This window comes from Babylonia areolata, chromosome 6 (assembly GCF_041734735.1).
Source record: "Babylonia areolata isolate BAREFJ2019XMU chromosome 6, ASM4173473v1, whole genome shotgun sequence".
NCBI lineage: Eukaryota > Metazoa > Mollusca > Gastropoda > Neogastropoda > Buccinidae > Babylonia > Babylonia areolata.
Genome location: NC_134881.1, coordinates 10,470,846 through 10,498,345, shown reverse-complemented (window position 1 = coordinate 10,498,345; position 27,500 = coordinate 10,470,846). Strand labels below are relative to the sequence as shown.

At 43.3% G+C, this 27,500-nt stretch overlaps 1 protein-coding gene across 1 annotated transcript in view; it reads right to left on the bottom strand.

Annotated features, from left to right (window-relative positions):
• The window catches only part of LOC143282725 (trafficking protein particle complex subunit 10-like), a 41,495-nt gene that overhangs the window by 212 nt on the left and 13,783 nt on the right, over positions 1-27,500 (bottom strand). Inside the window, exons 11-23 of the mRNA XM_076588453.1 lie at positions 24,360-24,451; positions 22,438-22,578; positions 18,811-18,908; positions 18,018-18,205; positions 16,460-16,789; positions 15,650-15,794; positions 14,592-14,860; positions 12,771-12,871; positions 9,568-9,682; positions 6,937-7,104; positions 6,415-6,655; positions 4,206-4,343; positions 1-3,492 (exon numbers count right to left, since the gene is read on the bottom strand). The exon at positions 1-3,492 is cut by the window's left edge and continues 212 nt beyond it. Coding sequence (XP_076444568.1) covers positions 3,224-3,492; positions 4,206-4,343; positions 6,415-6,655; positions 6,937-7,104; positions 9,568-9,682; positions 12,771-12,871; positions 14,592-14,860; positions 15,650-15,794; positions 16,460-16,789; positions 18,018-18,205; positions 18,811-18,908; positions 22,438-22,578; positions 24,360-24,451 — 2,295 coding nt within the window. The 3' untranslated portion in view covers positions 1-3,223. The remainder of the gene's footprint in view (positions 3,493-4,205; positions 4,344-6,414; positions 6,656-6,936; positions 7,105-9,567; positions 9,683-12,770; positions 12,872-14,591; positions 14,861-15,649; positions 15,795-16,459; positions 16,790-18,017; positions 18,206-18,810; positions 18,909-22,437; positions 22,579-24,359; positions 24,452-27,500) is intronic.

Genomic DNA, 27,500 nt, shown 5'->3' with positions numbered 1-27,500 from the left:
CCGACGTCCTCTGCGCAACATGCACTTAGCGCAGGTAAAATAACCCACAGCAACAAAGGGGTTGTCCCTGGCAAAATTCCATACAAAAATCCGCTTTGATTCTTTCTTTGCCTCTGGACCTTGCAATTGGAATGAACTTCCTCTTTCGCCTCGTCAAGTCTCCACACTCAGCTCTTTCAAGTCTGGCATTAAAACCCACCTCTTCCCAAAATAGCCTCCCTTCCCTGCCTCTTCCTTGACTTCAGTTTCTCCAGTTTTAAAGTTATGCATGCATGTGAATGACTGGTGCAAAGAGAAAGAGGAAGTTCATTCCAATTGCAAGGTTCAGGAGACCGCCATTTGCCGAAAATTCAGCATCATTTCACCGATGCTTACAAGATGAAAACTGTGCAAGTTTCCCATGTGGTCCTTAACTTTTTGTGAACCTTGTATTTAGGTTTCTGATGTGATTGAAACTGATACCACCTCACGCCACTGCCCCTTCTGTCCATGATACAAAACCACAGCAACAACACTTATTTTTCTTCACTTATGACCTTGTATTTAAGTTTCTGATGGGACTGAAACCAACACCACTTCACCCCCACAGCCCCTTCCAAGTCACCAGTCCATGACAGCAACAACACTTACTTTTCAGCTTTCTGCACCTCCGTGCCCAAAATCAACCACAAAAAACCTTTTGCACGCACGAACGCAACATTTCTCCCATGAATGAACATCAATACCTTTCACACAGTCATCATATAAATATCAGTCTTTCCATAGCATCAGTGAATCCACTGACAATGCCATCATCCATCAGAATCACCATTATCTTCTAAATTTGTCTTGCACGCTCACATGTTGACGCTCATCCCCGCATGATATGCCTGTGTCATCACAATCAAGAACAAAAAGCGTTTAATTTTCACGTGACTCTTATGACTATGTATGACTATGTACACTGAATTATAGGCCCAACACTCGGCTTATATCACAGACTGATATAAGTTTACATTTGTGCCAACAGCAAAGTGAGAGCTGTATTATTAATCGTTTCTCCAGTCAATGGGAAACCATTTATAGCTTAGTCTTTTGTGAAGGACTATGACTCTCAAACTAGGAGGCAAAATTGCACTGGCTCTTAGTGCTGCAGCCTTGTGGGGTAGTTGGCCTTTGGGAACCATCCCAATGCCGACTGTCCTAAAACCCTCTTGGCCGAGAGAGTGGGGATGTACTTGGGCAAGACACTCTCCACTATAATCAAATTCTAGCCCAAATAGTCAGAACAGCAGTTGCCTCCTCTGCTGTTCTGATGGTCATAGTCGGACACGATTGACTATCATATATATAAAAATAAAAAATAAATAAAAATTAATTTTTTTTTAAAAACCCACTGAATTAACAAACAAGCAAAATATACTAAGCCATTATTGTCGTTAGTATGGGGCTTAGTAGGTGGTGTCCTAAGTACGTTAAAACAGAACAGGCACCACTGAACACCACCGAAGTGACTCAGCAGCAGTGCAGGGTCTCCTCTGGTGTGTGGCCTCCTGACAACCTAACACTGATGGATCCCTGTGGACTGCTGACACTGGAACTGCAATGGACGAACCCGGGTGTGGCCGTGTATGGGGGAATCTAAATGAGCGGCGTGGGAGTAATGCCACTGAAATGATGCAGATGGATGGGGGAGCAAAAAAAACAACAAAAAAACAACAACAAAAAAACCAAAAAAAACCAAGCAAAATATACATAAAGTCATCAAACATCTTTGTCATTCATTGGTCCCTCTGGCTCAGATGGTTCACAATAGTACCTCTTTCAGTCAGCATTCTTTTCCATTTTTTCAAACATTATAAAAACCCAATAACAATAAATAAACAGTTTCAGTTTCAGTTTCAGTAGCTCAAGGAGGCGTCACTGCGTTCGGACAAATCCATATACGCTACACCACATCTGCCAAGCAGATGCCTGACCAGCAGCGTAACCCAACGTGCTTAGTCAGGCCTTGAGAAAAAGAAAAAGAAAAAAAAGGGTGAATAAATAATAGATAAATACATTTTAAAAAAAGAACAACTAATAATAATAATATGTATAAGACGCAAAAACTTGATGAAGTCAACTAAAAGCGTACATAAAAAACCATAAATAAATAAATAAATAAACAAAGAAAGGCTATGGATCAGAGACCAGTGTGTCTCCAAGAAGCACCTGGATCTTTCTGAAAGGATTTACACAGTGCAGTCAGAGACCTTTGGATTAGCTTAGGAACCTGTCTTTATGGTGACGAACATTCGTTCCACCTTATCAGAGGGTGCTCCATCAGAATCACAGTTGAGAGTGCGATGAAGTGTGCTTGCTGGGCTAGTTCCGATTAAGGTCATGATAAACGGAATTTTAACATGGTACAAAAGTCTTTTGGATTACTTGTATCTTAGATTTATGACTTAGGAGTAAAGCACCAGGCAAGGTTATGATAATGGTATCAAAATTACCGTGACATCGTGATGATTACCAGAAGTAAAGGTCAACATGTGCAATGAAGGAAAGGTTGAACAGTTGTCAAATGGATTACAATTGTCTCAAATTTATTAATTTGTCATTATGGCGATGACAACTAATAAAGGTCACGTTAATGAATTTTAAATGACCTTGACATGTCAGGTCTAGGTCAACAATGACCTTGACATCTCAGCAATTACCACAGGTCCAGGTCAACATCTACAATAAGGAAATGGTTCAACAGTCGTCATTACGATTACTTCTGTGTGTTGAACCCATTAATTTGTCCTTATGGTGAACACTAGTCAAGGTCATGATGACACAGACATGACCTTACTTTCGTTTTAAACATAGAAACCTGACCTTATGATCATGAACACTGGTCAAGATCATGATAATGACAAAGAAATTACCTTGACAGTAGTTTTGTTTTGAACTTATGAACCTGACCTTATGGTGATGAACACTGATCATGATAATGATAATGGCTTAGAACTGACCTTGACATTAATTTTGTTTGAACTTACGAACTTGAAATAATGGTGATGAACACTGGTCATAGTCAAGATGATGACACAGAAATGTCCTTCGCATTAACTTAATTTTTAACCTGGGAACCTGTTCTTATGGCGAGGAACACTGATCAAGATCATGACAACGACATACAGAAACAACCTTGACATCCTAATGATTGGTACCAAAGGTCAAGATCAACCACGTCTAAAGATGATGGCAGAGGTTAAACAGTGGTCATCTCCATGGAGACCTCCATGTCACTGCTGGCAGGCGTTGGGAAGACATGCACCTGTTTGGCCAGGCTGGCATTGTAGACCCGACCCACGCTGAACTGTCGGAGGCCCGAACTGGGGTCTATCGTCTCTGCGCTGTCAGCAACCCCTTGGTTCGAAGGGTGCTTGTCTTTTCCTTTGTCTCCCTCCTCTTCTTCTTCTTCTTCTTCTTCTTCTTCCCTTTCCAGCTTCTCTGTCTCTGCTCTCTTCACCCAGACGTCTGCAACATTTGTACCAGGCTGAAACACTTAGCCTAAAGAAGTCTGTGTGCTAATGGTGGTCACTGTCATCTTACTTCCTTTATTGAAAAAACAGATAATTCAAATCTGATTGAACGTTTGCCATCCCACCTGTCCACACAACTATTAATACTAGCAACGGCAGATCATCTGCAGGTAGACATAACCTAAAACGAGGGAAAACAAAGAACGTGATTCCGGCTGGAAATTGTGTTTGATTGTCAATCAGAGGGTGGAATTAGTGCGATGACTTATTACTGAGTTAGCTGCAAATGCTGGCTAAACAGAGCAAATCAGTAGGCCTAGTTTGCATCAGTTTGACATGGTACAGTATATGACACACACAAAAAATGAATCAAGAAATAAACCTTCAAAATAATTTGCTCAAATGCCACTTTACAGACAAGCTATCAAATACTGTTGCCTTTTTTATGTGATACATTTCTGAGCCAGTTACATGAAAGAAAATAATGTCCAGAGCTTGATTTTATCATTATACATTCGTTGAACTCATGGACTGATCTGGACAGAACTGCAGAGTGCTTTCAGTATTTCACAGCATCTTCTGCATAAACAGTGCACATGATATGGAACCCCCAAAATATCTTAAGAAAAAAAAAGCTCTGTGGAAACAGTTTTCTACAAATGAAAGCATTCTAGAGCGTACATTATGTCTGAATCACCACTGACTAACCTTCGCTGTCATCAGGAACGGGAGACTCTGTACCCGTGTGGTGAAAGAGCTGGACTTTAGGAAGGTGCTGATGGCCGGCTGCCAGTGGTATCACTTTCAGCGATGCTCGGAAGGGGTTCTCTCCTATGCTGAGGACACCTGCATGGCCAGTGAAAACTTACACAATGGTACAATTTTCAATTCCAGTTTCAGTTATAATGAGTTGTCGTTACTTTTTCTTCAAACACCATTGCCACAGTCTTGGCCATACTTCATCATTCTGGGAAGGAAAAAAAAAGGAACATTCCCTACTTTTTTCTCACATACAATGACCACAGCTTTACCATACTCCATCATTCTTTAAAGGAACAGGGCCTACTTTTCCTTTTAAACTCAACAACCATTGCTCCAGTTGAACTTTACTATTTTCAAAAAAAAGGAACCTTCCTACTTTCTCTTCACACTTAATGACCAAAGCCTTGGCTATACTCCATCATTAAAAAAAGAAAGGGAGTGGGGAACTTTTGTACTTTTTCTTCTTACCCAATGACCACAGCCTCAGCCATATTCCATCATTCCAGTAAAACAAACTTTCCCTACTTTTTCTCACACATGATGGCCACAACCTTGGTCACACTCCATAATTCTAAGAAAAAAAAGAGACCTTTACTTGTTTTTTCTATACACACAATGACTACAGCGTTGGGCAAACTCCATCATCAAATAAAAAACGAGCAAAATGGAATGTTCACTACTTTTTCTTCACACACGATTACCACAGCCTTGGTCATACTCCATCATTCTAAAAATACTTTCCTTACTTTTTCATCACACCAATGACCACAGCTCTGACCATCCTCCACACCTCAAGAAAAGAATTGCTTTCTACTTTTTCTTCACACACAATATCCACAGTCCAAACACACTATTCTAAAAAAAGAACTTTCCCCAATCTTTCTTCACACATAAAGACCACAGCCTAGACCATACACCACCATTCAACAACAAAAAAAAGATGAAAAAAAAAGAATTTGTTCTTCCACGGAAAAGAAAAAGAAAAAAAGTTACGGTACTCACACAGACACACAGACACACACACACACACTACAATGTAGAAAATTGGAGACATAATTCTGAAAGAAACACACACACACACACACACACACACACACACACACTGGGGCAGAAAAAAATTGAGACACATACAGTGATTTTCCATGATATCCATCAACCTCTCATGTCAACCACCATCTGCAAATGTGGAGTGATGGCCTAGAGGTAACGCGTCCACCTAGGAAGCGAGAGAATCTGAGCGCGCTGGTTTGAATCACGGCTCAGCCGCCGATATTTTCTCTCCCTCCACTAGACCTTGAGTGGTGGTCTGGACGCTAGTCATTCGGATGAGACGATAAACCAAGGTCCCGTGTGCAGCATGCACTTAGCGCACGTAAAAGAACCCATGGCAACGAAAGGGTTGTTCCTGGCAAAATTCTGAAGAAAAATCCACTGCAATAGGAAAAACAAATAAAACTGCACGCAGGAAAAAATACAAAAAAATGGGTGGCGCTGTAGTGTGGCGACGCGCTCTCCGTGGGGAGAGCAGCCCGAATTTCACACAGAGAAATCTGTTGTGATAAAAAGAAATACAAATACAAGTAGCATCTCCACTGGCTGGGACTTTTGCAGACACAACCCGCAACAAGAATCGCATAGCAAACCATGGACTGGACACCTCCAGATCAGAGAAAGAGAGAAGAGGATGGCCTAAGATGAACTGGTGGCAACCAGTGGAGAGAGAGAGACTTCCGACTTGGCGACAGACAACAGGGTGACACCAGCAAACTGGAGGGTCGTGGACCATGGAGTCTCTTCACTGCCATATGTGCCCAAAGATACGGGAGCATCTGCCTTAGCAAGTGAAAATAAAAACAACCCCCCCCCCCCTCCCTTTCTGAGGAAGTGTCTGGGTTTGTTCTCATGTACCGGTTATTTACCTGTGTGCTAGCTGAATCGGTGGCATAAGCAGCACTGATTTGAGGTTGTGTAAGTTGTGAATGGAGAGAGTTACCACTCACTATTTGTTAATCAACTTCTTCTTCTTCTTCCCAATTCCCACGTTCACTTGTATGTACACAAGTGGGCTTTTTACTTGTATGTCCTCTTTTTTACCCTGCCATGTAAGCAGCCATACTCTGTTTTCGGGGGGTATGTTAATCAACAAAACTATCACCTGTGGTTTTCCCCGAGAAGGCCCAGATGGAAGGGTCGGCCGTGACCCTGTACACGAGGTGCTGGGGTCGCTCGGCAGGGCAGCAGCAGTAGTTGACGGGGGTGATGGTGAGGTAGAAGGTGTAGGTGATGCCGGACTGGTAACCCGTGCAGCGCAGGCTCTTGCTGCTCAGCTGGGTGCCAGGCACGGCCGCTGTGATGGTGCCCTCGCCACACAGCGTGTACTCCACCATGTACCACGTCTGTCACAGCACACAACACACAACACATGCAGGGACATGGAAAAGGGATAAATTTTCATGAACACACACACACACACAACACACACACACACATATACATAACACAAACACACACATGACACAAACACACACACACACACACACAACACACACACACACAACACACACACACAAAACACACACACACACACACAAAACACACACACACACACACACACACACACACACACACAACACAACACACAACCTCCCCTCCCCCCAAACACACAATCCACCCTCACCTGGAACTCTTTCAGGTGACAGCTGTAGGTGAACGTGCGCTGTTGCTCAGCCAGGTCAAGGTCGCAGGAGAAGCCGCAGTGAAACGTTGCATGGATGTTGGCGTCTTCATCAGAGTCGCCTGCGACTACCTCCCACACCAGAGACACATCCTGATGCTGACGAACCACCTGAGAGACAGCCAGTGGGTGGTGGTGGTGGCAGCAGTAATAGTCGTGAGAGTAACAGTACTATATGTATGATAGTCAGTCGTGTTCCACTAAGACCATCAGAACAGCAGAGGAAGTAACTGCTGTCCTATCTGGGCTGGAAATTTGATCATAGTGGAGAGTGTCTTGCCCAAGTTACATCCCCACTCTCTCGGCCAAGATGGTTTTAGGACAGTCGGCATTGGGGATGGTTCCCAAAGGCTGCCTCCTAGTTTGACAGTCATAGTCCTTCACAAAAGACTAAGCTGTAAATGATTTCCCATTGCAATGGAGAAACCATTGATCATACAGCTCTCACTTTGCTGTTGGCCCAGCTGTAAACTTATGTCAATCTGATATAAGTTGAGTGTGCACAACACTCTTGTACCTTGTAAATGGCAACATCCTTCACACCGCACCCCACACCACCTTGGGTTCAAAACTGTACACATGGTAAAACACCTTGAAAACACACACCCCCGCCCCCCTCACCCTTAACTATTAAAAAAAAAAAAAAAAAAAAAAAAAATTCACTAACTAATGAAGATTAAGTCTGCTAATTGTGATCACCGTGTTGCTTTATAAATCAGTGCAGATTCAGAAGTAGAGATAAAGAAAAGAACATCTGCAGGAGATGTCAATGTGTCATTGATAAACCAAGTGCAATTGTGATGCTATTCCACAATGGAGTGATTTGTTTCAGTGGCTAATTTCTTGTTCTCTGTGTGTGTGTGTGTGTGTGTGTGTGTGTGTGTGTGTGTGTGTGTGTGTTAAAATGGAATATTTGTGAATATTTATTAATGTTATGTGTGAGACTGTAAAAATGTTTATGGGTTTTTTTAATGTTTACATAAACTGTTATTTCCCTTTATCGGTTCTCACTTTCTTTTCTTCTGTCGCTTCCATGAGCTAAATTATCCCCCTTGGCAGTAGAACTGTAAAACATTATTTGCCCATAAAGTGTCAGTGTCAGTATCTCTCTCTCTGTCTCTGTCTCTCTCTGTGTCTCTCCTGTGTCTCTCTGTCTCACTCTCTCTCTCTGTCTCTCTCTGCATGAAAACCTTTTCCTTTCATTTATGTGTGTGCTATTTGTAATCGCTGTAGATTAGCAAGGACAGATTGGAAGAATAGGCAATGCCTAAAATCTTAATCCTTGAATAAAAACATTTTGAGTTCTGAGTTCTGTCTCTCTGCCTCTGTCTCTCTCTGTCTCTCTCTCTCTCTGTCTCTCTAAATGGATGTTAACATGCGAATCCCCACGTCTCCCTACCCCATGGACAGGAAAGCCCTAATTTAATACTCTTCAGAGCTCAAACCATTCAGCTCTCTCTCTCTCTATCCCCTTCTCTCTCTAAAACACACACAAATATGTATGTGTGTGAACGTGGCAAATGAAGCCCACAATCCCAGAGAGAAAAGAAACAAAAAGTGTTTGTGAGCAAACATAAAAACCAATCACAAGTCTCACCATAGCACTGTATACGTCGGTCTGCTTATGCTGAGACTTCTCAAACATCTATGTTCAGACTTGACAGACAACATCTATGTTAACTCACTCTGGACGAACAGTTTTCTCCCTTGCTTTCCCCTGCAGACGACCCATTTGTTAGGAGTTAGGAAAAAAAATTACAAAAAATACAAAACACAAAGTAACTGAATGAAACTCACTGTACTTGACCCAATGACCCCTCTTCTAACGTCGTGTGTACGCCCACCCCCCTCCCTCTCTTCACAGCCCTCAGATGCTGAGTCACTGTCAGTACCTTCTTGCTGGTAGCTTTCTTCACTGCAGATACTTTATTCAATGTCTTCATCATCCTTGTCGATGTCAAAACCTTCAGTCTGAAGCATTTCAATCACTTCAGCAGCAGTAAAAAGCCACTGTCGTGATCTAGTTTGCTCCAAAAATTTCCACTTGTATCGCCTGCGACGCCATTTTGGATACGTATGCAGATTAGCTTGTCATGTGGGGTACCAAGCTCAATGGCTCGCCAGCGAGTGTATAGTTACAAAACCTCACAAAGAAACTTTCCATTCAACCTTTGACACGTTCGCAATGCCCAGTGTAGCTGCAATTTTTATGCTACCCCATGAGGAAAACGTAGAAAATGTTTTAACTGTCGAAACCCTTATAGCGTTCTGTTGTCCAGAACGCTACCTTACGTCAGGAACGCTATAGCTTTCCATCATCCGGAGAGAGTTCTCAGACAACATCTACCATTGCTGTCATGTTTTTGTTGACAAGCCCATCACATTCTCATCGCCCTCCTGAGTCTAGCATTGTTCACAACAGTTATCTTCCCATCACTACTTCTCCTCTAGCCAAAGTTCTTTTTTGTTCATGTCCAGTCAGTTTCCAAAGTTCCGTACACAAAGCGGATGACACACAGAGTTGCAACACAAAACTTTATCAACACGTGTAACAGGAAGAAAGACTCCACTCACCCACTCCTTGCCCGGATTGAGGAAAGTGAAGGTGGTGCCGATGGCAGTCAGGTCGGGTTTGGCGACTCTGATGGGGGCGGTTGTGTTTCCCTGTAACTTGATCTGGATGTACTTTCTGCAGACACGAAACAGCATATCCATAATTTCCGTACCACTCCATTGCTTACATGAGCGCACACTTTATGTGTACGCAAACACACACGCACACGCACACAACACATGAAACAGCGTATCCGTAATTTCTGCACCGCTCCATTGCATACATGAGCGCACACTTTATGTGTGTGCAAACACACACGCAAACACACACACAAGAAAACACACACACACAACACACGAAACAGATTAACCATATTTTCTGCATCACTCCATTGCATACACAAGTAGATCCTACAAGCTGAAAGCTTTAAGTCAAACCATTGTCTGGAAACCTAAATGTTCAAAATCATTTGGTCACACACACTTTCTGTTGTACATAGTTGCAGGAAGGGCAAACATATCTACCACTGCCTGGTGTGTTAAACAGTGACAATGAAGTGATGGCTGATCCATAAAGATGACTGCTGGCTGAAGACTACAGAACTTTCCACCCACACACAACTCACACCTACCACAAACACACACATACACATAACTCACACCTACCAAAAACACACACACACATACACAACTCACACCTACTACACAAACACACACACACACACACACACACACACACACAACTCACACCTACCACACACACACACACACACACACACACACACACACACACACACACACACACAACTCACACCTACCACATGAACACACAAACACACACCTACTACACAAACACACACACACACACAACTCACACCTACCACACAAACACACACACACACACACACATACACACACAACTCACACCTACCACACACACACACACAACTCACACCTACCACACACACACACACACACAACTCACACCTGCCACACACACAAACACACACACACACACCTCACACACACACACACACACACACACACACACACCTACCACACAAACACACACACACACAACTTACACCTACCACACAAACACACACACACACAACTTACACCTACCACACAAACACACACACACACAACTTACACCTACCACACAAACACACACACACACAACTCACACCTACCACACAAACACACACACACACACACACAACTCACACCTACCACACACACAACTCACACCTACCACACACACACACACACAACTCACACCTACCACACACACACATACAACTCACACCTACCACACAAACACACACACACACACACACACAAACTCACACCTGCCACACACACACACACACACACACAACTCACACCTACCACGCAAACACACACACACACACACACACAAACTCACACCTACCACACAAACACACACACACACACACACACAACTCACACCTACCACACACACACACACAACTCACACCTACCACACACACACACACACAACTCACACCTACCACACACACACACACACACACACACAACTCACACCTACCACGCAAACACACACACACACACACATGCACACACCTGAACTACGTCTGGGCTATAATTATGCACCTTGCTCAATGCACATTTTTTGCCGACACACATGCCTACCCAAAAATCTTACCTACAGGATGATATAAAAATCTGAAACAAACAGAAAATTTCTGACACACACTATATTCTTCCTTTTGTTGTTTGTTTATTCAATGTGATGATGATGACAATCATATGGATCATCACACCTTGCAAAGAATATATAAACTAAAGCTTTTCCCTTTCTGCCCTTGTCAACAAAGTCACCATTCAAGTGGCGACGGTCTCCACTCTGCAAGGGAGCTCACTCAGTCTGGCTCCGCAACTAAGCCATTATTGTCGTTAGTAGAGGGCTTAGTAGGTGGTGTCCTAAGTACATTAAATCAGAACAGGCACCACTGAACAGCACCAAAGTGACTCAGCAGCACTGCAGGGTCTCCTCTGGTGTGTGGCCTCCTGCTGACCTAACATCAATGGTTCCCTGTGGACTGCCGACACTGGAACTGTGATAGACAAACCAAGGTGTGGCCTTGTATGGGGGAATCTAAATGAGCGGCATGGGAGTAATGCCACTGAAATGATGCAGATGATGGGGCGGCAAAAAAAACATAATTTCCCCCAAGGTCTGGTGGCGTACTTTTTTTTTTTTTTATTAGTTTCCTTTTTCAGAGATGCCAAGCCCTGTCAAGTGTTTGTAGGAACAATCAGGAAATTTGGTTGCTACATTTGAGTTTGACAGGAACACTTGGACTCCAAGCCACATCAGCAAACTTACGTTTTATCTACAAGGCATACAAACACTTGGGCCTTCCTGTAACATGGTGTAACTGCTATGATTAAGCTCATTGGTCCACTCAATGCTGTTTCAATGTAAACACACACACGATTAGCTGAGCATCATTACTCATTACGTGAGACCAAGGTTAGCAGTGACTGCCCTGGCCTCGTGATCGATACATCCAGAGCATCTGGGTAATGTTACGACAGGAAAGCATACGTGACCATGCTATGTAGTCCAAAATGAACTCGTCAGAACAATTTTGACATTGGCATAATGTTGGAACTTCTTCTTCTTCTGCATTCACTCATATGCACACGAGTGGGCTTTTACGTGTATGACCATTTTTACCCCGCCATGTAGGCAGCCATACTCCGTTTTCGGGGGTATGCATGTTGGGTATGTTCTTGTTTCCATAACCCACCGAACGCTGACATGGATTACAGGATCTTTAACATGTGTATTTGATCTTCTACTTGCATATACACACAAAGGGGGTTCAGGCACTAGCAGGTCTGCACATATGTTGACCTGGGAGATCGGAAAAATCTCCACCCTTTACCCACCAGGCGCCGTCACCGTGATTCGAACCCGGGACCCTCAGATTGACAGTCCAACGCTTTAACCACTCGCCTATTGCGCCCGTCATAACGTTGGAACAAACTGCTATCAAACGTGACAAAACATGGCGAAATCAGAACAGTTGGCATATCTGCTTTTTGTTTGTTTGTTTGACCCACTGACTGACCGGTCAAGTGAGTGACTTAGTTGTTTTTTTGTTAAAATCTACCTGAATATATAAAAAGATAACTAAAATTTTCTCAAACAGCACAAAAACCACCCTCACTTGTTCCTGGCAGTGTAGACTCTATGCGAAGCGCGGAGAGGAACCACAAAGGCCAGGTGTCCCTGCATGCATTCTGACCACTCCTCCACACAACACTCCACCTGCAATCAATACAGGTCCGTTTCCATTTCAGATTCTGCGTCAGTTTCAAGCGGGCAATAACATATTTGTATTTGTATTTGTATTTCTTTTTATCACAATAGATTTCTCTGTGTGAAATTTCGGGCTACTTTCCCCAGGGAGAGCACGTCCCTATACTACAGCGCCACCCATTTTTTTGTGTGTGTATTTTTTCCTGCGTGCAGTTTTTTGGGTTTTTTTTTTTCTATCGAAGCGGATTTTTCTACAGAATTTTTGCCAGGAACAACCCTTTTGTTGCCATGGGTTCTTTTACGTGCGCTAAGTGCATGCTGCAAACAGGACCTCGGTTTATCGTCTCATCCAAATGACTAGCGTCCAGACCACCACTTAAAGTCTAGTGGAGGGGGAGAAAATATCGGCGGCTGAGCTGTGATTTGAACCAGCATGCTCAGATTCTCTCGCTTCCTAGGCGGACGCGTTACCTCTAGGCCTTCTTCTTCTGCGTTCGTGGACTGCAACTCCCATGTTAACTCATATGCACACAAGTGGGCTTTTACGTGTATGACCGTTTTTACCCCGCCATATAGGCAACCATACTCCGCTTTCGGGGGTGTGCATGCTGGGAATTTTCTTGTTTCCATAACCCACCGAACGCTGACATGGATTATAGGATCTTTAACGTGCGTATTTGATCTTCTGCTTGCACATACACACGAAGGGGGTTCAGGCACTTGCAGGTCTGCACACATGTTGACCTGGGAGATCGTAAAAATCTCCACCCTTTACTCACCAGGCGCCGTCACCGTGATTCGAACCCAGGACCCTCAGATTGAAAGTCCAACGCTTTAACCACTCGGCTATTGCACCTGTCGACCTCTAGGCGATCACTCCACATATGTGCGGACTGATGGTGCACCACCACAACTGCTTTGCAAAATCTCCATATATAAGAACTGCGAAGTGTGAGCAGACGCCTGAACTACGCACAGACCCAACACACCCATCAGGCCCAGAGAGCTACTAAAGCGAAATGAAATAAACCAAATAAACAAAAGAAGTAAATTCATCAAAACAGGACTTAAAACACAAAAAGATACACAGAAGGTAAATATAAAAAAAACAATAAAAAAGAAAAAATAAGGGCAATGCTCAGTGAACTTGTGTACACCAGCCCACTTGCTAGCGTGCGCACACACACACACACACACACACACACACACACACACACACACACACACAAAGATACATTAAGCATAGGCACAAATATGTAGAATCAGAGACGCCCAGGCCCCACCCTCCACCAACACACACACACACACACACACACACGTTCATCATTATCGTCATCATAATAATCATCACTCACAATTACATATGTATGTACTATGTTACATGCATCTCTCAAGACACTTAAGGCATCACTCAGCGATCTAATGCATGTGTGCACAAACACACACACACATGCTCACACACACACACAACACACACTATTCCTCTTTTTCCATGTGGTGTCCAGCAAAGGGCCACTCATGAAAATGCATCCAGTGGCATTCTAAGAAACAGCACAAACACGACTCGCACACACACACACACACAAAAAACACCAGACCTCATACCGCAGTTTAACACCAACCCGAACCACAACCGCTCCATCCACTTCCTCCAGCACCCCCCGCCCCCTCCAAACCCCCCCCCCCTCCCCCCACCACCCCCAAAACCATCTTTTTCCTCCCAGCCTACCCCCGGCGCCAGCAGTGATGACGAATGCGTTCCCTCAGAAGCTGCTGAGACATGCTCCAACGGCAAATACACCTTGACGTCGACATCCACCGACCGGTGAGGAGCTTGAGGGGGGAGCCACAAGCGTCCTCCATCCTGTGTTGGCTGGGCAGAGGTGAAGGTAATGGGGAGTGAGGACTTCAGGGTGACCGGGGTCTGGCTCGTGATGCAGTGGCTGCCCGTCTGAACGGTCAGGGTGGCCGCCTGCTCGATGCCCGCGATGAATTCGTCTGGGAAAGAAAGGAAATGTTGTTGTTTTTTTTTGGGGGGGGGATGTTGTTGTGATTGTAAAGCATGAGAGCATGGCAAATGTGTGTGTGTGTGCAGGGGTTGGTAGTGGTGGTGGTGGTGTGTGTGTGTGTGTGTGTGTGTGTGTGTGTGTGAGTGAAAGAGAGAGAGTGTGTGTGTCAGAGAGAGAGAGAGAGTGTGTGTGTGTGTGTGTGTGTCAGTGAGTGAGTGTGAGTCAGTGAGTGAGTGAGTGAGTGAGTGAGAGTGTGTGTGTGTGTGTGTGTGTGTGTGTGTGTGTGTGTGAATTAATGAATGTGCTTGAGAGTATGACTGTGAATATGCATGTGTGCAGGTTGTGTGTGTTTGTGTGTGTGTGTGTGTGTGTGTGTGTGTGCGCGCGCATGTGTGCGTGTGCATGTGTGCGTGTATGCGTGTAATCCAGAGAGTGTTTGTGTGTGCATGTGTATGTTTATACCAGTGTATGCAAACGTTTATGCATACCATCACCAACATCTGTTCATGGCCCCCACACGCAAACGATTATCCTCAAAGTCACACACGCAAACAACAGGACAGATCCTCAACACAAACGACTAGTCCTACACTCAAATACAGACAGTAAGACAGATCCTTACGCATCCACACAACTCTTCAATCCACCGGTTCTGCTATCTTCTCTCTCAAACGTCTCCTTCCCTCCTCCTCCTTACACCCCCCCCCCCCTCCCCAACCCCAACACACCCTGGCTTCCCTCAAAAACGTTTCTCTTTCAAATGAAACATGGCAGTCACCTGTGTTCTTGGGCATGAGCGTGAAAGAGGGTCTGTAGCTCGCCACGTGCAGACACATGTCCATGCTGGGCAGAGGCACCAGAATCTCCAGGCCCTTGACACACACGCAGATCTGGCTTGGGACGAACCACCCCTCTTCACCCGCCTGCAACCCCCGTCAAGAAGTGTTTTACCCCTGAGCGAGCCATCCCTCCACTTGTTGTGTGAGGAAAAGCTTTAAAAGATTTTGCAGTGTTGTGTGGAACAACATAACGCTGATTCAGTTTTATATGGTTTGAGTGAAAAATGGGTGTATTTGTACTTTTATCCTTTCAATATTAATCCGTGTTTTTTTGACTGGTTTTTAAGAACTGACGGGTGATCAACCCTGAAATGGACCCTTGCGGTCAGCTGGGCTAAAAGCAACATGATTTTATTTGATTTGATTTGTATAGTACAACGTGATAGTGGAGGAAAGCATCATAACTGCAGTTGCTTGTTAAATCATATACATCTGCAAATATTTCAGTACCATTTCCACCCATGTTTTTCTTCAAAATGTTTTGTGCTTTTTCTTATTTTCTAAAAATCTGTGAGTTATCTCATCCTGTTCAACACTGAACATACAATAACTATATTCTCCATTCATTTTCCTTGAATAAAACATGTAGCGTTGTATACTTCTTTTAAAGATTTTTTTGGGGGGCAGGCAGATGTTTTGTAAGGTTATTGGTTTCCTGGCAAAAATTACAGAATAGTTCTGGGAGTTAAAGGGTTGTAAAGACATTCACATCCCCCACCCTTTTCCACGCCCACCTGACGTCCTCTCACCTTTACTGTCAGATCCAGCTCGTTATCTCCTGGTTTCAGAGTGACCTCTGAAGCGTCAAGACTGAAAGCGTAATCCCCTTTCACAGGTACGTCCAACGCCTCTGCCCCGGTGGGCAAACTGTCTGTCCTCTTGAGCAGCTCGTGAGCCGAGTCGCACGTGATCCCAGCAACCATGACGCGGCCCTGCCGACGCTCGTACATGGCTCGCGTGTCGATCTTCCTGGGGAAAGACCGTCGGAGGACGCGGGATGGAGGTGGCGCTTCCGTGTTGATGGTGACCGTCTTTGGTTCTTGGCTGTCAGCTGGTGGTTGCTGCTCTTGTGAGTCGTCCTGACGGAAATGAGAAGAACATCTGATTAAATGACAGCAGTTTGATTTAGATTAAACCTTTAAATGTTGCTGACAGGTATGCTCATCAATGAAGAGCTGTTGCCTTACAAAGATATTGTATTTGTATTTTGTATTTCTTTTTCTCACCACAGATTTTCTCTGTGTGAAATTCGGGCTGCTCTCCCCAGGGACAGCGCGTCGCTACACTACGGCGCCACCCATTTTTTTGCATTTATTCCTGCGTGCAGTTTTATTAATTCCTATCGAACTGGATTTTTCTACAGAATTTTGCCAGGAACAACCCTTTTGTTTCCATGGGTTCTTTTACATGTGCTAAGTGCAAGCTGCACACGTAACCTCAGTTTATCGTCTCATCCGAATGACTAGCATCCAGACCACTTCTCAAGGTCTAGTGGAGGGGGAGAAAATATCGGTGGCTGAGCCGTGATTCGAACCAGTGCGCTCAGATTCTCTCACACCTACAAGGCAAACATCAGCGAGCAACAGTACCTGGCCCAGGTCCTGGTCGAGGCGAGGGCAGAGGGCCAGCTGCACGGAGCGGCACACACACACACACACACACACACACACACAGACACACACACACACAACACACAAACACACACAACAAACACACACACACACACACACAACACACACACACAAACACACACACACACACACACAAAAAGGTTTACCACACCTACAAGGCAAGCCACCAACAGTGAGCAACAGTACCTGGCCCTGGTCCTGGTCGAGGCGAGGGCAGAGGGCCAGCTGCACGGAGCGGCACACACACACACACACACACACACACACAAACACACACACACAAAACACACACACACACACACACACACACACACACAAAAAGGTCTACCACACCTACAAGGCAAACCAACAGCGAGCAACAGTACCTGGGCCCGGTCCTGGTTGAGGCGAGGGCAGAGGGCCAGCTGCACGGAGCGGCACACACACACACACACACAAAACACAAACACACACACACACACACACACACACACACACACAAAAAGGTCTACCACACGTACAAGGCAAACCAACAGCGAGCAACAGTACCTGGGCCCGGTCCTGGTCGAGGCGAGGGCAGAGGGCCAGCTGCACGGAGCGGCACACACACACACACACACACACACACACACACACACACACACACACACAAAGGTCTACCACACGTACAAGGCAAACCAACAGTGAGCAACAGTACCTGGGCACAGTCCTGGTCGAGGCGAGGGCAGAGGGCCAGCTGCACGGAGCGGCAGGCGAGGGGCTGGGGAAAGTAGCTGCGGAGCCGCACCGTCATGGCCACCTCTTCCCCCGTCTTCACCGTCGCTCGGCCCAGACACAGCCGCGTGGCCTCCACCGAACCGCGCCCCATCAGCTGCACGCTGTCACCTGCAAGCACAAACATCGGGCTGACTCTTTCACCACCGAGTTTCTGTGTCAACTTTTTTTCTTTTTCTTTTTTTTTTTTTTTCTTTTTTTTTATAGATATGATGCTCTCAGTCACAGGCTTCGGTTCACGTGTGTGTGTGTGTGTGTGTGTGTGTGTGTGTGTGTGTGTGTGTATGTATGTGTGTGTGTGTGTGTGTGTGTGTATGTGTGTGTGTGTGTATGTGTGTGTGTGTGTGTGTGTGTGTGTGCCATGGAAGCTGCGATACGTAGCCTAGAAATGAGTGTGTGGAGGAGGGGGGGCCAGGGGGAGGGGCCGGGGAAAGGGTGGTTTGGGGGGTGCGGGGGAGGGGGGGGGCTGGTTATTTGTTACTTTCTAAATAAAACTTTATATTCTTCTCCCCATCCCTCCCCCTTCCTCCCCATACCCCACTTTCTTTTTGGATAGATATTCATCCATCAGTCTGAAGATCACCAACAGAATTCTCATTTAAGTACCAGTAACATAAAACATGCATGATTTACATAATAAAATCAAGTGATTGAGGTTTAAAAATGTGTCAGTCACATCTGAACAGCAGTCAGGACGGATATCAAAACATACTCACCACCTTCCAAAGCTTTCATGACATCCTTGAAATGCTGGTTGCGGTCTGAATCGGGCAAATGACTGCTGCAAGCCACTTTGCAAGCGGTCGCAATGAATCTGGAAGCATGGACATGAAACATGTAAATGACTTACTTTCTCTCTTCAGTTGCTCGCTATCATGTAGGCAATGCAATCATACTCTTGCTAAAATCGTATTTAACTTAAGTCTCAGTGTATTGCTTTCTTTTCTATTTATACATGAATACATATAAATAATCAAGAGAGGCAAGGCCTTCAAGACTCACTTGTGATAAATTACGTCCCCTAGCATTAATTACAGAGTAATTTCCATTCTTTACTATCTGCAACAAAACGTTTGCAAAATAAATAAAAATTCCATGCTTAGCAAAAGAAGTTCCTGTTTGAACAAAAAATGATAACAATGACTCCGCTTGTTGTTGTGTCAGAATAAGAGGTCAAAGTGCCAAGTTTAGAGAATACAAAAAATATAAATATAACAGTAAATGCTGTTTGCATATAATTAGGCTTCTTTTATTATTTTTTTGTGCCCATCCCAGAGGTGCAATATTGTTTTAAACAAGATGACTGGAAAAAACTGAATTTTTCCTATTTTTATGCCAAATTTGGTGTCAACTGACAAAGTATTTGCAGAGAAAATGTCAATGTTAAAGTTTACCACGGACACAAAGACACACGGACACACACACACACACACACACACACACAGACAACCGAACACCGGGTTAAAACATAGACTCACTTTGTTTACACAAGTGAGTCAATAAACTACGAACACAAAAGTGTTGGAAAGGAACACCTCAGAACTACTGTTTCAGCAACAAGATTTAAAACCTAATATCAGTTTCCAGTTTCAGTAGCTCAAGGAGGTGTCACTGCATTCGGACAAATCCATATACGCTACACCACATCTGCCAAGCAGATCCTGACCGGCAGCGTAACCCAACGCGCTTAGTCAGGCCTTGAGAAAAAAAGAAGAAAAAAAAGAAAAAAGGGTGAATAAATAATAGATAAATACATAAAAAAATTACTACTACCACTACTAATAATATGCATGAGGCGCAAAAACGTGATGAAGTCAACTATAAGCGTACATAAATAAAGAAATGAATAAATAAATAAATAAATAATGATTATAATATAAAAAAAAAAGTAATCATAATAATAATAATAAAATAAATAAATAAGACAACAATGATGATAAATAATCAAATAAATGTAAAACCTAATAACCATGATGAACTGCCCAAGCCAAAAAGGTGCAGAGGACCTGATGAAAATGTCCAAACAAATAAATGTTCTGTGCACAGTATTAATTCATCTTCTTCTTCTTCTTCTTCTTCTGCGTTCGTGGGCTGCAACTCCCACGTTCACTCGCATGTACACGAGTGGGCTTTTACATGCATGACCGTTTTTAACCACGCCATGTAGGCAGCCATACTTCGCTTTCGGGGGTGTGCATACTGGGTACCCCCGGTATGTTCTCGTTTCCATAACCCACCGAACGCTGACATGGATTACAGGATCTTTAACGTGCGTATTTGATTTTCTGCATTACACACGAAGGGGGTTCAGGCACTAAGCAGGTCTGCACATATGTTGACCTGGGAGATCGTAAAAATCTCCATCCTTTACCCACCAGGTGCCGTCACCATGATTCGAAAGTCCAATGCTTTAACCACTTGGCTATTGCACCCATCATCGTCATCTAATCTTTCTTTCTTCGGGTAATCTTGCCAAAAATATGTGTTTGTCATGCTTTGTTTCTGAAACGCAATGCTCCAGTAAGATAACTGGAATTGTGCAAGAGCGTGTGTGTGTGTGTGTGTGTGTGTGTGTGTGTGTGTGTGTGTGTGTGTGTGTCCACGCGCATGTGTGTGTGCACAGTGCGTGCATGTGTGAGTATGCACAAGTTTTTATATTGATATACACCTGTATGTCTCCTAATTTCTACTGTATCTGTGTTTGTGTATGATTTTCGATTTATGTTCGTACCTTGTTATGTACTATCCTCCCCCAATATTCCTTGTGACCCCGGTACACTTGGTAATAAAGACGTATTCTATTCTTGTTTGTTTCTAATCAAATTTTCCAGGAACAATACAGCGGCTTTGTTCAAGACGAGATCTCATTGTGGACAGCAAGAATTTCTGATGGACATGATACACAAGGCAGACAGGAGTTGAGGAGCTTGGAGGACATTGGCTGCATAAAAAGCAAACGGCAACTGAGAACCAAATGTCAGATGTGAGAGAAACTGTAGATTAACTACAGGCTAAATGTCTGTGATGTAAGTAGTACTCCAAGGATGAAAACAGTGGTTAAGTGTCTGTGATTTGAGAAGCATTCCAAGGCTGAAAACAATGGCTAAATGTCTGTGATATAAGTAGTACTCCAAGGATGAAAACAGTGGTAAGTGTCTGTGATTTGAGAAGCATTCCAAGGCTGAAAACAATGGCTAAATGTCTGTGATATAAGAAGCATTCCAAGGCTGAAAACAATCACAGAACGTAAACGGAGCAGTGTCTCCCCTCATAATGCAATACCACACAAAACACAAGGCATGATCCACCCGTGCACTGCCATCACTACGCACCTCTTGGTGTGGCCCATGTGTTTTTGACACACGACCACTGTCATCGCTACACACCTCTTGGTGTGGCCCATGTGTTTCTGACACACGACCACTGTCATCGCTACACACCTCTTGGTGTGGCCCATGTGTTTCTGACACACACGACCACTGTCATCACTACAACTCTTGGTGTGGCCCATGTGTTTCTGACACACGACCACTGTCATCACTACACACCTCTTGGTGTGGCCCATGTGTTTTTGACACACGACCACTGTCATCACTACACACCTCTTGGTGTGGCCCATGTATTTTTGACACATGGCCACTGTCATCACTACACACCATCACTATACACCTCTTGGTGTGGCCCATGTGTTTTTGACACAAAGCCACTGTCATCACTACACACCTCTTGGTATGGCCCATGTGTTTTTGACACACAGCCACTGTCATCACTACACACCTCTTGGTGTGGCCCATGTGTTTTTGACACACAGCCACTGTCATCGCTACACACCTCTTGGTGTGGCCCATGTGTTTCTGACACACAGCCACTGTCATCACTACACACCTCTTGGTGTGGCCCATGTGTTTCTGACACACGGCCACTGTCATCGCTACACACCTCTTGGTGTGGCCCATGTATTTTTGACACATGGCCATTGTCATCACACAGAGAAATCTGTCGTGATAAAAATAAATACAAATACAAAATACAAATACAAATTCTGTTTTCTCTGTTTAGTCATTCAGATGAGACGATAAACCGAGGTCCCGTGTGCAGCATTCACTTAGCACACGTAAAAGAACCCACGGCAACAAAAGGATTGTTCCTGGCAAAATTCTGTAGAAAAATCCACTTCAACAGGAAAAGCAAATAAAACCGCACGCAGGAAAAAATACAAAAAAAAAAAGGGTGGCGCTGTAGTGTAGCGACGTGCTCTCCCTGGGGAGAGCAGCCCGAATTTCACACAGAGAAATCTGTCGTGATCAAAAGAAATGCAAATACAAACACAAATCACTACACACCTCTTGGTGTGGCCCATGTGTTTCTGACACGCGGCCAGCTCCCTCATGGTGGCGTGCGACAGGCTGTGCCAGCCCTCCTGTCTGTACATCTTCACCGCGTCCAGCAGAAATGCCTCAGCCTTCTGGGGCTCTCCGATGTTCCTGCACATCAGCGTAGTGTGAGTGGGGAAGCATGTGTTATCATGTACATGAGCACGCACATACTATGTACATAAGCACACACACGTTACGTACATAAGCAAACACATATGTTACGTACATAAGCACACACACACACGTTATGTACATAAGCACACATACATGTTATGTACATAGACATATACATATTACCAGATAAGCACAGATACGTTATGTACATCAGCACACACACGTTATGTACATCAGCACATACACATGTTATGTACATAAGCACACACAAATGTTAGGTACACATGTATGTGAAAGGCAATGTGTGTGTGTGTGTGTGTGTGTGTGTGTGTGTGAGTATGCATCACACACACACACACACACACACACACACACACACACATATGCATGTATCTGCATGCATGTGCATGTGTGTGTATGTGTGTAAAGTTTCTGCACATTTAAGCTATATAAAGCAAACATGAGGCAAATCAAACATTTCCTTGTTTGTTTTATCTAGATCAGATCATTATCCTAATAATTTCCCCTTTTCATTTCATCTCAATAATTTCCCTTTTCATTCATTTATACACCATCCATGAAAGAATGTTCAAACAATGTCTATAGCAAATGCTTCTTCCTTCATTAAAAAAAACATCATTTATTTCACTGATTCACATTTCATTACGCTACACAGAAATAGTAAACAAGGCACACACACACACACACACACACATACAAAATCAATCAAATCATGCTGCTTATACCCCAGCCAACCACAAAAGGACCATTTCAGAGCTGAGTACCCAAAATTTCTAACTCACTCCGGATGAACATTTCTCTCCCTTGCTTTTCCCTACAGACAACCCATTTGTTACGGTCAGGAAAAAAAATCACAAAAAATACAAAACATAAATTAACTGAATGAAACTCACTGTACTTGACCCATTGACCCCTCTCCTCAATGCCCACCACCCTCCCTCTCCACTTGCATCGCCTGCGACACCATTTTCGATACGTATGCAGATTAGCTTGTTGTGTGGGGTCCTGAACTCGCTGGCTCGCTGTGGAGTGTGCTGTTACGAAATCTCATGAAGAAACTTTCCATTCGACCCTTGACACGTTTGCAATGCCTGGTGTAGCTGCGATTGTTATGCTACCCCATGAGGAAAACGTGGAAACATTTTTAATTGTCGAAACCGCTACAGCGTTCCATCATCCGGAACACTACAGGAACACTATAGCGTTCCATCGTTCAGAGTGAGTTAAAGCAGTTAAAAAGAAACCAAAACAAGGGTCAGACAGTTAAATAAAAGTAAGTTGAAATAACATTAAAAAAAACACAAAAAAACAGACCAATTCAACCAAGTCTCTCACTCAGTCCATGTAATATCTAAATCTTGTCTTAAAGCATCCATTCCCTTCAGGAACTTGAAAACAATGATAACCATCGAGCAAACATCCAGAACAAAGACAAACACAAACTTTCTCTTCTTCTTCTATGTTCTTGGGCTGCGACTCCTACGTTCAGCATATACCTGAGCAGGCTTTTACGTGAATGACCATTTTTACCCCCTGCCTTGTACGCAGTCATACTCCGTTTTCGGGGGTGTGCATGCTGGGTATATTCTTGTTTCCATAACCCACCCGAACGCTGATATGGATTACAGGATCTTTAACATGCATATTTGATTTCCTGCTTGTGTATACACACGAAGGGGGTTCAGGCACAAGCAGGTCTGCACACATTGTTGACCTGGGAGATGAGAAAAAAAGGGGGGAAAACACAAACTTACCTGTAAAAACTGGCCAGCTCCCTGCCGATTTTGCGTGAGGAACGGAACCTGCTGATGTGTTTGTACGTCCCCATGGCAAGCTCACACATCTCCTGCCAGGTCAACGGAGAATGCAAGCTCAAATCATAATCAAATCAAACCTTGTTATGCATGAGTGTAAGCATTCATGCATGTTTGTATATGCGTTAATCATATGGCTTGCTATGTTAAAGGAGAATGCAGCTCAAATCAAATCAAACCTTGTTACGTATCTGTGAAAGCATTCATGTATGTTTGTATATACATTAATTATATAGCTTGCTATGTAAAATGAGAATGCAGCTCAAATCAAATCAAACCTTGTTATGTATGTGTGAAAGCATTCATGTATGTTTGTATATACATTAATTATATAGCTTGCTAAGTAAAAGGAGAATGCAGCTCAAATCATATCAAATCTTGTTATGTTTGAGTGTAAGCATTCATGTATGTTTGTATATACATTAATTATATAGCTTGCTATGTAAAAGGAGAATGTGGCTCAAATCAAATCAAATCAAACCTTGTTATGTGTGAGAGTAAACATTTATGTATGTTTGTATATACGTTAATTATATAGCTTGCTTTGTAAAATGAGAATGCAGCTCAAATCAAATCAAATCAAACCTTGTTATGTATGAGTGTAAGTGTTCATGTATGCATAATGATATAGCTTGCTATGTACTTAATTATGTACTTAGTATGTACTTTGATAAACTTAGGTACATATGTACTTAGTATGTACTTTGATAATGATATAGCTTGCTATGTACATAATTATGTACTTAGTATGTACTTTGATGAACTTAGGTACATATGTACTCAGTATGTACTCAGTATGCACTTTGATAATGATATAGCTTGCTATGTATGTACTTTGATGAACTTAGGTACATATGTACTCAAACCTTGTTATGTGTGAGAGTAAACATTTATGTATGTTTGTATATACGTTAATTATATAGCTTGCTTTGTAAAATGAGAATGCAGCTCAAATCAAATCAAACCTTGTTATGTATGAGTGCAAGTGTTCATGTATGCATAATGATATAGCTTGCTATGTACTTAATTATGTACTTAGTATGTACTTTGATAAACTTAGGTACATATGTACTTAGTATGTACTTTGATAATGATATAGCTTGCTATGTACATAATTATGTACTTAGTATGTACTTTGATGAACTTAGGTACATATGTACTCAGTATGTACTTTGATAATGATATAGCTTGCTATGTACATAATTATGTACTTAGTATATACTTTGATGAACTTAGGTACATGTGTACTCAGTATGTACTTTGATAATGATATAGTTTGCTATGTACATAATTATGTACTTTGATGAACTTAGGTACATATGTACTCAGCATGTACTTTGATGCATTGGCTTGTCATGGTTTGTAATGTTTTCTCATATGTACTCAGTGTGTACTTTGATGAACTTAGGTACATATGTACTAGAATGCGCTTTGATGCATTTTCTTGTCATAGTTTGTAATGTTTTCTCATATGTACTCAGTGTGTACTTTGATGAACTTAGGTACATATGTACTAGAATGTGCTTCGATGCATTTTCTTGTCATAGTTTGTAATGTTTTCTCACTCAGCTGGACTAACTTGCATGTTTGGATGCATGGTGTAAAATATTGTGATATATTCTTTATTAGAATTATTGTATTGTACATTGCTGAAAGCAAGTTTTATTTGATTCAGTGCTATATAAAGAAGAAGAAGAGGAAGAAGAAGCAGAAGAAGAAAAGTAGTAGTAGAAGTATTAGTAGTAGCAGTATTATAGTTATCATTATAAAATATAGCCATGTGACTGTCAGCCTAGCTGACCACTATGGGCTGTTACTGGGCCTAAAAACTTGTTCAACAAACCAAACTGGCCAGACAACAGCCAAACAAACATCAAAAAAAAAAAGAAAAAAAAAATCAGAGGGAAATGTGAGCTCTCACACTGTTCCAGAATATCCTTTTTAAATGACAACAACAGAACCTCTACACTCCATCTCGCTCACTACGATTGGCTTCGGATCCACTCTGTTTACGTATACCCAGATTCAAACACTCGACTGTTGGCCGCCGTTCTTTCTCTGTCTCTGGACCCTGCGATTGGAATGAACTTCCTCTTTTGCTTCATCAAGTCTCCACACTCAGCTCTTTCAAGTCTGGCCTTAAAACCCACCTCTTCCCAAAATAGCCTCCCTTGCCTGCCCTTCCTTGTCTTCAGTTTCTCCAGTTTTAGAGTTATGCAAGCGTGTGAATGACTGGTGCGAAAGCGCTTTTATTTGTCTCTGCACAAGATTCAACGCTATATAAATACCATTATTATTTATTATTATTATAACTAACAAAAAAAGTAATGTAATCATGAACATTATCCAATACATTGTATGACAAATACACCATGATATACTGATATGAAATTGTCACATTTCTCCCCACCTCCGTGCTACACTGGCTCCACACTGAAGCCAGAATCAAATACAAAGTTGTGTTTGTGTCTCTGCTGTTCTGCGATCCACTCCACAGGACCTACCTATCTTTTTGACCCTATCAGTGTTTACACTCCCACAAGAAATCTCCACTCTTGCTCTGACTGTTACCTTTTGAAACTTCCCAGGGTCAATACAAGAACCAATGGTGAACTTTCTTTCATCTTTGCTGCTCCACACATCTGGAACAACCTTCCTTGTCATATCCGTGCATCTGATTCTATCTCTGCTTTTTGCTTTTCACTATAAGCACTCTGGGCCTGTGCTGGGCAGGCCATGTAGTTCGCATGCCAGACAACCGGCTCCCCAAGAAACTGCTGTACGGCGAACTCCAACATGGCAAGCGCTCCCATGGAGGCCAAAAGAAGCACTTCAAAGACACTCTGAAAGCTTCTCTGAAGGCCTTCAACATCAGCCACGACACATGGGAGCTGAATGCAATGGACAGACTAAAGTGGCGTTCAGCTGTCCACAAAGGCGCCAAATCCTGTGAGGCCAACAGAATCGCTGCAGCAGAGCAACGCAGACAGGCAAGGAAAAGCAGGGCCAGCAAGTCCCCAACAGCCGCCACCATCCCCTGTCCACACTGCGTAAGAACCTTCCGGGCGCGAATTGGCCTGA